This window comes from Palaemon carinicauda, chromosome 26, assembly GCF_036898095.1.
Source record: "Palaemon carinicauda isolate YSFRI2023 chromosome 26, ASM3689809v2, whole genome shotgun sequence".
Taxonomy (NCBI): domain Eukaryota; kingdom Metazoa; phylum Arthropoda; class Malacostraca; order Decapoda; family Palaemonidae; genus Palaemon; species Palaemon carinicauda.
Genome location: NC_090750.1, coordinates 82,376,871 through 82,388,165, shown reverse-complemented (window position 1 = coordinate 82,388,165; position 11,295 = coordinate 82,376,871). Strand labels below are relative to the sequence as shown.

The following is an 11,295-nucleotide window of genomic DNA, read 5'->3' as shown; positions in this document are numbered from 1 at the left end:
TCGGTCTACTTTTTCACAATTTTTACTGGCCATATTGATTTTGGCAAATTTTTCATGGCCGGATGCCTTTCCTGCCGCCAACCCTCCCCATTTACCAGGGCTTGGGGCCGGCACCAAGTTGAGGCTGGCTTGCCGCCCCCCCCTCCCCTCAGTGGCTGAGGTGTTAGATCGAATTCTATACAGGTATGATTTGTTAAATTGACAATAGCCTCTTTACCATGGTCTTCCACTGTCTTAGGTCAGAGTTCTCTTGCTTGAGGGTAAACTTGGGTACGCTGTTCTGTCTGGTTTCTCTTCCTTTAGTTTTGTTTAAGTTTTTATAGTTTATATCGGAGATATTTATTTTAATGTTACTCTTCTTTTAAATTCAATTTTTCCTTGTTTCCTTTCCTCACTGGGCGATTTTCCCTGTTGGAGGCCCTGGGCTTATAGCATCCTGATTTTCCAACTAGGGTTGTAGCTTGGTAAGCAATAATAATAATAATAATAATAATAATAATTGAATATTCCTACGTAACATGGATCAAGAAAATATTTTCAATATATTCTTTTATTTATCTGATTTCTTGGCATAACGTTAAAAGCACTTTATAACAAATATCACAAAGATTATTCCATATTCATAGCAAGACTGATGTCAAGATATTTCATATTCTTTATTCATAACTTCTCATACAGTTTATTGATTCCTTGATTTCCTTTCGTCCCTGGGTAATTTTTCCCTGTTGGAGCCCTTGGGCTTATAGCGTCCTGCTTTTCTAACCAGGGGAGTAGGTGCATCGTCACCATCTCCTACGCCTATTAAGCAAAGGGTCTCGGTTACATTTCATCAATCGTCCCTATCTTGAGCTTCATAGTCCTCAGCCATGTAGGCCTGGGGTTTCCAACTCTTCTAGTACCTTGTGGAGCCCAGCTGAACGTTTGGCAAACTAAAATCTCTTGGAGAGTGCGAAGAACATGCCCAAACCATCTCCATCTACCCCTCACCATGATCTAAATCTTGATATGGCACTCGAGTAATCTCTCTTGTAGTTTCATATCTAATCCTGTCCTGCCATTTAAGTCCCAATATTCTTCGGAGGGTTTTGTTCTCAAATCTACAGGGTTGTAGCTTAGCCAGTAATAATAATAATAATAATAATAATAATAATAATAATAATAATAATAATAATATATTTAATTTCATATCTAATCCTGTCCTGCCATTTAACTCCCAAAATTCTTCTGAGGGATTTGTTCTTAAATCTACAGGGTTGTATTTTATCTAGTAATAATAATAATAATAATAATAATAATAATAATAATAATAATAATAATAATAATAATAATAATATATTTCATTTTGTATTAAGATAAAGCTATACAATAGTAAAGTAAAAAGTTTCCCTTAATTTTTAACACGAAATGATTTTCCCTCTCTTCATCCCCAGGTACTTAATCCAGAGCACTTCCGGTCTCTTCACGGGCTCAATTTACAACGATCGCCAGTTAGCCAAGAAAGGTAAGGTTAAGTGGACGTTAATCCCCGCTTCCATAAGTCTATAATGTGCGGCATCACGCCACAATTAAAAGTGCTTAATCATATCCTAGTATGAACACGAAGCTGAGAGGTTATGAGGGCCTCTGGATAACGTACATCATAGACTTTTTTTCTTTTTTTTCCGGGCCTGAGAAGGAATGATCAGTATTTCCAACCACGAATTTTTATTCTGCTTGCAAAATAATAATAATAGTAATAATAATGATAATAATAATGATAATAATAATGATAATAATAATAGTAATAATAAAAATATGATAATAATAATAATAATAATAATAATAATAATAATAATAATAATAATAATAATAATAATAATAATAATAATAAAAATATAATAATAATAAAAATATAATAATAATAATAATAATAATAATAATAATAATAATAATAATAATAATAATAATAATAATAATAATAATAATAATAAAAAATATAATAATAATAATAATAATAATAATAATAATAATAATAAAAATATAATAATAATAATAATAATAATAATAAAAATGTAATAATAATAATAATAATAATAATAATAATAGTAATAATAACAATAATAATAATAATAATAATAATAATAATAATAATAATAATAATCAAATGGCTCGAATATTTTAGAAGATTTACTGGGAGTATTCAGTGATGATAATATTTATAGCAATACTTTTCCCAAGATGCTCGTCGATTTCAGAGTATAAACTTTTAAGGTAATTACCTTAGTTTGAGGGTAATTTACATAGTTTCAAGGTAAAATTTAAGGTAATTACGGTATACTGTCTTCAGTTTCAAGGATAAAAGCAGCAGCATCTAAGGAAATGACCACATGCTCAAGTTTAAACCTGTGGAGGGGGGGGGGGGGCGATGTGGTAATGTCCCTAACTGGTGAACACCAGACTGGGGTTCGAGTCCCGCTCAAACACGCCAGTTTCTTTCGTCGCTATAACCTCACCATCCTTATGAGCTTAGGATGGGGAGGCGGGCGGGTTTTTGGGGAGCCTATAGGTCTATCTGTTGAGACATCAGCAGCCATTGCTTGGCCCTCCTTGGTCCTAGCTTGAGTGGAGAGGGGGCTTGGTTGCTGATCATAATTATATATGGTCAGTCTCTAGGTCATTGTACTGCTCGCTAGGACAATGTCACTGACCCTTACCTGTGCCATTCATGAGCGGCCTTTAAACCTTTAAACAGATTTAATCTCAAGTCTCGTTCATTCTTTTATTTTTTTTTTTTTTTTCAGGATTTTATGGAGAGAGCGATCCGTTGGAGTGTGGGTGTACGATAGTCGTCAAGACACATGGCTACACGCTTGGTGTTGTACCGAAGTCAAGGTGAGTTTAATAAATCAGTTTTATATCTCTTACAGTCTTCTTCTTTGTCTGCATTTTTTCCCAATTTTATGTGGGGTCGATGTTTCTGACCACCTCTCTCCATCTACCTCTGTCCCCACACTTCATCACCGGTTAATCCCTTTGATCGAAGGTCATCCTTGATACAGTCCATCCACCTTCGCTTTGGTCTCCCTCTCCTTCTCGTTTCCTGTACCTCCATTTCCATCACTCTCCTCCCAATATACTGTTCATCGCTTCTCCTGACATGACCATACCACCTCAGTCTACTTTCTTGGATCTTATCTGATAGTCTTGTAACTCCTGGGGTACCCCTAATTACTTCATTCCGTATCTTATCTCTTCTTGTCACCCCACACATCCATCTCAACATTCTCATCTCTGCCACATCCAGTTTCTTCTCTTCTGTCTTCTTTATTGCCCACATCTCCGCTCCATACATCATTGCCAGGCTCACAACGCTCCTGTGTACTTCACCTTTCAACTTAACCCCTATCTTCTTGTCACATAGTACTCCACGCACTTTTTTCCAATTCTTGCATCTTGCTTGTATTCTGTGGTTTATTTCTGCCCCCAGATCACTATCCTCTGCAACTGTTGATCCTAAATACCTGAAATTTTCAACTCTTTTTCAATCTCTCTTCGTGTAAACTAACTTCCCCATTCTCGCCATTTTTCATTCTCAAATACTCTGTATTTTACCTGCTGATCTTCAATCCTCTATTTTCCATTTTTCTTCTCCACTCCTCCAGTTTCTCTTCTACCTCTTGCCTAGTGCTACACAGTATAACATCATCAGCAAAAAGCATACACCAAGGAGACTGATCTCTAATACCTTGTGTTACTACATCCATGACCAGATCAAATAGGTAAGGGCTCAATGCAGACCCCTGATGTAGCCCTACATTGACTGGGAAACTTTCTGACATTTGCTTCTGCCCTTTCATACATATCTTGGGTGATTCTTACGTATTTCTCAGGGGCTCCCTTTTCTCTCATACATCTCCACAGCTCCTGACGGGGTACTCAATCGTATGCCTTCTCCGTGTCAATAAAGACCATATGTAATCCTTTCTGTTTCTCCCGATGTTTTTCTATCATCTGCCTCAAAGCAAATATTGCTTCTACAGTCCCTCTTCCAGGCATGAATCCAAATTGTTCCTCGCCAATTGTTGCTTCATCTCTTGAGTCTCTTCTCAATGATCTTCTCCCATATTTTCATTGTATGGCTTATCAACTTTAGGCCTCTGTAGTTGCCACATTCCTGGATGTCTCCCTTCCCCTTATAGATGGGAATGATTAAGCTTCTTCTCCATTCCTCTGGCATCTTTTCCTGATTGAAGATTTTCTGTGTCAGGTCCCACAAGATATCTATGCCTTCCTCTACATGACTCTTCCATACCTCTACTGGTATATTATCCGGTCCTGCAGCTTTACTATTTTTCATCTTCTTTACTGTTTGTTTTACTTCTCCTCTAGTCACTCCTATGGCAACTGCCTCGTTTGGGAGTCCATCTTCAAATAGTGCTCTTCGGTTCTCCTCATTCAATAGTCCTTCAAAATAAGTTTGCCACCTTCTTTTAATTTCATTCTCTTCTGCTAGAACTATACCATTGTTATCTTTCATTTGCCTTATCTGTGTCAGGTCTATAGATGCAGCATCTCGGGCCTTAGCAGTTCGTAATATTTTCTTCTCGCTTTCTGGTGTTTCCATCTCTGTATAGACTTCATTTAATGTCTTTGCCTTTGCCTTTGCTACTGCTCTTCTTGCTTCTTTCTTTGCCTGTTTATAGTTTTCTTTATCCTGCTCTTGTCCTGCTCTTAAGTTGAAAGGTAAAGTACACAGGACAGTTGTGAGACCGGCAATGATGTATGGAGTGAAGACGTGGGCAATAAAGAAGACAGAAGAGAAGAAGATGGATGTGGCAGAGATGAGAATGTAGAGATGGATGTATGGGGTGACAAGAAGATATAAGATACGGAATGAAGTAATTAGGGGTACCACAGGAGTTAGAAAACTATGAGATAAGATCCAAGAAAGTAGACTGAGGTGGTATGGTCATGTCATGAGAAGAGATGAACAGTATATTGGGAGGAGAGTAATGGAAATGGAGGTACAGGAAACGAGAAGGAGAGGGAGACCAAAGCGAAGGTGGATGGACTGTATCAAGGATGACCTTCGATCAAAGGGATTAACCGGTGATGAAGTGTGGGACAGAGGTAGATGGAGAAAGCTGACCAGGAACATCAACCCCACATTGAAGTGGGAAAAGATGTAGACAAAGAAGAAGAAGAAGAAGTTCCAGTTTTAAACTCATAATTCTGTCATTTTTCTTATTCACAATGGGGTGGAACAGCATCCGAGAATAAGTCAGACTTATTTCTTCTGCATTTGTCCACCTGACGAAGAAACAGTACAAGTGAATCTTCGTCAAGGAACAAAGCATACTAGAGCAAGTCAGACTTTTTCCTTCTGCTGAGTCTATTTGGAGAGATCTCTTAGGTTCCCAGAATAGGTAACTGCTGTTCTTGTTGCTGCTGCTGCTGCTGCTCCTTCTCCTGCTACTGCTGCTTTGGGTTCTGCTTCTCCTCTCCTCCTCCGGCTGATAGGGGGTTCACAGAATGCTAGAAGTCAGACTTGTTTATTCTGCATTTGTCTACTTGATAAAGATACAGTACAAGTTGGAACAAAGCATACTAGAGCAAGTCAGATTTCTTCTTTCTGGAGTCCATTTGAGGAGATCCCTTAGGTATCCAGAATAGATAATTGCTGCTGCTGCTGCTGCTGCTGCTTATGGTTCTGCTTCTTCTCTTGTGCTCCAGCTGATAGGGGGTTCACAGCATACTAGAAGAAGTCAGACTTGTTTATTCTGCATTTGTCCACTTGACAAAGAAACAGTACAAGTGAATCTTTATCAAGGAACAAGCATACTAGAGCAAATCAGACTTCTTCCTTCTGCTGAATCCATTTGAGGAGATCCCTTAGGTATCCAGAATAGGTAACTGCTGTTGCTGCTGCTGTTACTGCTTTTGGTACTGCTTTTTCTCTTCTCTGGCTGATGGGATGGAACAGCATACTAGAATAAGTCAGACTTGTTTCTTCTGCATTAGTCCACATATCAAAGAAACAGTACAAGTGAATCTTCATCAAAGAACAAAGCATACTAGGGCAAGTCTGATTTCTTCCTTCCGCTGAGTCCATTTGAAGAGATCCCTTAGGTACCCAGAATAGATAACTGCTGTTGCTGCTGTTACTGTTGATGTTGCTGCTGCTGCTTTGGTTCTGCGTCTTCCCTTTTCCTCGGGGCTGATGGGATGGAACAGCATACTAGAAGAAGTCAGACTTCTTCCTTCTGTATTTGTCCACCTGACCAAGAAACAGTACAAGTGAATCTTCATTAAGGAACAAAACATACCAGAGCAAGTCAGACTTCTTCCTTCCGCTGAGTCCATTTGAAGAGATCCCTTAGGTATCCAGAATAGATAACTGCTGTTGCTGCTGTTACTGTTGCTGTTGCTGCTGCTGCTTCTTTGTTCTGCATCATCCCTTCTCCTCCGGCTGATGGGATGGAACAGCATACTAGAAGAAGTCAGACTTCTTCCTTCTGTATTTGTCCACCTGACCAAGAAACAGTACAAGTGAATCTTCATTAAGGAACAAAGCATACTAGAGGAAGTCAGACTTCTTCCTTACGCCTAGTCTATTTGAAGAGATCTTTTAGGAATCCAGAATAGATAAATGCTGTTGCTGCTGAAGCTGCTACTACTGCTTTTCATTCTGTGTCTTCTCCTCTCCTTCGGCTGATGGGGTGGAACAATATACTAGAATAAGTCAGACTTTTTCCTTCTGTATTTGTCCACCTGACCAAGAAACAGTATAAGTGAATCTTTACCAAGGAACAAAGCATAATAGAGAAAGTCAGACTTCTTCCTTCTGACGAATCCATTTGACGAGATCCCTTACAAATCCAGAATAGAAAACTGCTGTTGCTGCTGCTGCTGCTTTTTGTTTTGCTTCTTCTCTTCTTCTCCGGCTGTTGGGGTTGAACAGCATACTAGAATAAGTCAGAATTTTTCCTTCTGTATTTGCCCACCTGACCAAGAAACAGTACAAGTGAATCTTCATCAAGGAACAAAACATACCAGAGCAATTCAGACTGATTCCTTCTGCTGTGTCCATTTGAGGTGATCCCTTACAAATCCAGAATAGAAAACTGCTGTTGCTGGTGCTGCTGCTTTTTGTTTTGCTTCTCCTCTTTTCCTCCGACTGTTGGGGTTGAACAGCATACTAGAATAAGTCAGACTTTTTCCTTCTGTATTTGTCCACCTGACCAAGAAACAGTACAAGTGAATCTTCATCAAGGAACAAAACATACCAGAGCAAGTCAGACTGATTCCTTCTGCTGTGTCCATTTGAGGTGATCCCTTACAAATCCAGAATAGAAAACTGCTGTTGCTGCTGCTGCTGCTTTTTGTTTTGCTTCTTCTCTTCTCCTCCGGCTGTTGGGGTTGAACAGCATACTAGAATAAGTCAGACTTTTTCCTTCTTTATTTGTCCACCTGACCAAGAAACAGTACAAGTGAATCTTCATCAAGGAACAAAACATACCAGAACAAGTCAGACTGATTCCTTCCGCTGTGTCCATTTGAAGTGATCCCTTACGAATCCAGAATAGAAAACTGCTGTTGCTGCTGCTGCTGCTGCTTTTTGTTTTGCTTCTTCTCTTCTCCTCCGGCTGTTGGGGTTGAACAGCATACTAGAATTAGTCAGACTTTTTCCTTCTGTATTTGTCCACCTGACCAAGAAACAGTACAAGTGAATCTTCATCAAGGAACAAAACATACCAGAGCCAGTCAGACTGATTCCTTCTGCTGTGTCCATTTGAGGTGATCCCTTACAAATCCAGAATAGAAAACTGCTGTTGCTGGTGCTGCTGCTTTTTGTTTTGCTTCTTCTCTTCTCCTGCGGCTGTTGGGGTTGAACAGCATACTAAAATAAGTCAGACTTTTTCCTTCTGTATTTGTCCACCTGACCAAGAAACAGTACAAGTGAATCTTCATCAAGGAACAAAACATACCAGAGCAAGTCAGACAGATTCCTTCTGCTGTGTCCATTTGAGGTGATCCCTTACAAATCCAGAATAGAAAACTGCTGTTGCTGGTGCTGCTGCTTTTTGTTTTGCTTCTCCTCTTTTCCTCCGACTGTTGGAGTTGAACAGCATACTAGAATAAGTCAGACTTTTTCCTTCTGTATTTGTCCACCTGACCAAGAAACAGTACAAGTGAATCTTCATCAAGGAACAAAACATACCAGAGCAAGTCAGACTGATTCCTTCTGCTGTGTCCATTTGAGGTGATCCCTTACAAATCCAGAATAGAAAACTGCTGTTGCTGCTGCTGCTGCTTTTTGTTTTGCTTCTTCTCTTCTCCTCCGGCTGTTGGGGTTGAACAGCATACTAGAATAAGTCAGACTTTTTCCGTCTTTATTTGTCCACCTGACCAAGAAACAGTACAAGTGAATCTTCATCAAGGAACAAAACATACCACAGCAAGTCAGACTGATTCCTTCCGCTGTGTCCATTTGAAGTGATCCCTTACGAATCCAGAATAGAAAACTGCTGTTGCTGCTGCTGCTGCTGCTTTTTGTTTTGCTTCTTCTCTTCTCCTCCGGCTGTTGGGGTTGAACAGCATACTAGAATAAGTCAGACTTTTTCCTTCTGTATTTGTCCACCTGACCAAGAAACAGTACAATTGAATCTTCATCAAGGAACAAAACATACCAGAGCAAGTCAGACTGATTCCTTCTGCTGTGTCCATTTGAGGTGATCCCTTACAAATCCAGAATAGAAAACTGCTGTTGCTGCTGCTGCTGCTGCTGCTTTTTGTTTTGCTTCTTCTCTTCTCCTCCGGCTGTTGGGGTTGAACAGCATACTAGAATAAGTCAGACTTTTTCCTTCTGTATTTGTCCACCTGACAAAGAAACAGTTCAAGTGAATCTTCATCAAGGAACAAAACATACCAGAGCAAGTCAGACTGATTCCTTCTGCTGTGTCCATTTGAGGTGATCCCTTACAAATCCAGAATAGAAAACTGCTGTTGCTGCTGCTGCTGCTGATTTTTGTTTTGCTTCTTCTCTTCTCCTGCGGCTGTTGGGGTTGAACAGCATACTAAAATAAGTCAGACTTTTTCCTTTTGTATTTGTCCACCTGACCAAGAAACAGTACAAGTGAATCTTCATCAAGGAACAAAACATACCAGAGCAAGTCAGACTGATTCCTTCCACTCTGTCCATTTGAAGTGATCCCTTACGAATCCAGAATAGAAAACTGCTGTTGCTGCTGCTGCTGCTGATTTTTGTTTTGCTTCTCTTCTCCTCCGGCTGTTGGGGTTGAACAGCATACTAGAATAAGTCAGACTTTTTCCTTCTGTATTTGTCCACCTGACCAAGAAACAGTACAAGTGAATCTTCATCAAGGAACAAAACATACCAGAGCAAGTCAGACTGATTCCTTCTGCTGTGTCCATTTGAGGTGATCCCTTACAAATCCAGAATAGAAAACTGCTGTTGCTGCTTTTTGCTTTGCTTCTTCTCTTCTCCTCCATCTGTTGGGGTTGAACAGCATACTAGAATAAGTCAGACTTTTTCCTTCTGTATTTGTCCACCTGACCAAGAAACAGTACAAGTGAATCTTCATCAAGGAACAAAACATACCAGAGCAAGTCAGACTGATTCCTTCTGCTGTGTCCATTTGAAGTGATCCCTTACGAATCCAGAATAGAAAACTGCTGTTGCTGCTGCTGCTGCTGCTTTTTGTTTTGCTTCTTCTCTTCTCCTCCGGCTGTTGGGGTTGAACAGCATACTAGAATAAGTCAGACTTTTTCCTTCTGTATTTGTCCACCTGACAAAGAAACAGTACAAGTGAATCTTCATCAAGGAACAAAGCATACCAGAGCAAGTCAGACTGATTCCTTCTGCTGTGTCCATTTGAGGTGATCCCTTACAAATCCAGAATAGAAAACTGCAGTTGCTGCTGCTGCTGCTTTTTGTTTTGCTTCTTCTCTTCTCCTCCGGCTGTTGGGGTTGAACAGCATACTAGAATAAGTCAGAATTTTTCCTTCTGTATTTGTCCACCTGACCAAGAAACAGTACAAGTGAATCTTCATCAAGGAACAAAACATACCAGAGCAAGTCAGACTGATTCCTTCTGCTGTGTCCATTTGAGGTGATCCCTTACAAATCCAGAATAGAAAACTGCTGTTGCTGCTGCTGGTGCTTTAGGTTCTGGTCCTTCTCCTCTCTTCTGGCTCTTGGGTTTGAACAGCATACTAGAATAAGTCAGACTTTTTCCTTCTGTATTTGTCCACCTGACCAAGAAACAGTACAAGTGAATCTTCATCAAGGAACAAAACATACCAGAGCAAGTCAGACTGATTCCTTCTGCTGTGTCCATTTGAGGTGATCCCTTACAAATCCAGAATAGAAAACTGCTGTTGCTGCTGCTGCTGCTTTAGGTTCTGGTCCTTCTCTTCTCCTGCGGCTGTTGGAGTTGAACAGCATACTAGAATAAGTCAGACCTTTTCCTTCTGTATTTGTCCACCTGACCAAGAAACAGTACAAGTGAATCTTCATCAAGGAACAAAACATACCAGAAAAAGTCAGACTGATTCCTTCTTCTGTATCCATTTGAGGTGATTCCTTACAAATCCAGAATAAAAAAACTGCTGTTGCTGCTGCTCCTGCTTTTTGTTTTGCTTCTTCTCTTCTCCTCCGGCTGTTGGGGTTGAACAGCATACTAGAATAAGTCAGACTTTTTCCTTCTGTATTTGTCCACCTGACCAAGAAACAGTACAAGTGAATCTTCATCAAGGAACAAAACATACCAGAGCAAGTCAGACTAATTCCTTATGCTGTGTCCATTTGAGGTGATCCCTTACAAATCCAGAATAGAAAACTGCTGTAGCTGCTGCTGCTGCTGCTTTTTGTTTTGCTTCCTCTCTTCTCCTGCGGCTGTTGGGGTTGAACAGCATACTAGAATAAGTCAGACTTTTTCCTTCTGTATTTGTCCACCTGACCAAGAAACAGTACAAGTGAATCTTCATCAAGGAACAAAACATACCAGAGCAAGTCAGACTGATTCCTTCTGCTGTATCCATTTGAGGTGATCCCTTACGAATCCAGAATAGAAAACTGCTGTTGCTGCTGCTGCTGCTGCTTTTTGTTTTAATTCTTCTCTTCTACTGCGGCTGTTGGGGTTGAACAGCATACTAGAATAAGTCAGACTTTTTCCTTCTGTATTTGTCCACCTGACCAAGAAACAGTACAAGTGAATCTTCATCAAGGAACAAAACATACCAGAGCAAGTCAGACAGATTCCTTCTGCTGTGTCCATTTGAGGTGATCCCTTA

General features: G+C 39.9%; 1 protein-coding gene across 2 annotated transcripts in view; it reads left to right on the top strand.

Annotated features, from left to right (window-relative positions):
• LOC137619625 (sialate:O-sulfotransferase 2-like) overlaps window positions 1-11,295 on the top strand; it is a 92,080-nt gene that overhangs the window by 50,545 nt on the left and 30,240 nt on the right. For both annotated transcript variants that reach the window (XM_068349819.1, XM_068349818.1), the window contains exons 5-6: window positions 1,431-1,501; window positions 2,781-2,871. In XM_068349819.1, coding sequence (XP_068205920.1) covers window positions 1,431-1,501; window positions 2,781-2,871 — 162 coding nt within the window. The remainder of the gene's footprint in view (window positions 1-1,430; window positions 1,502-2,780; window positions 2,872-11,295) is intronic.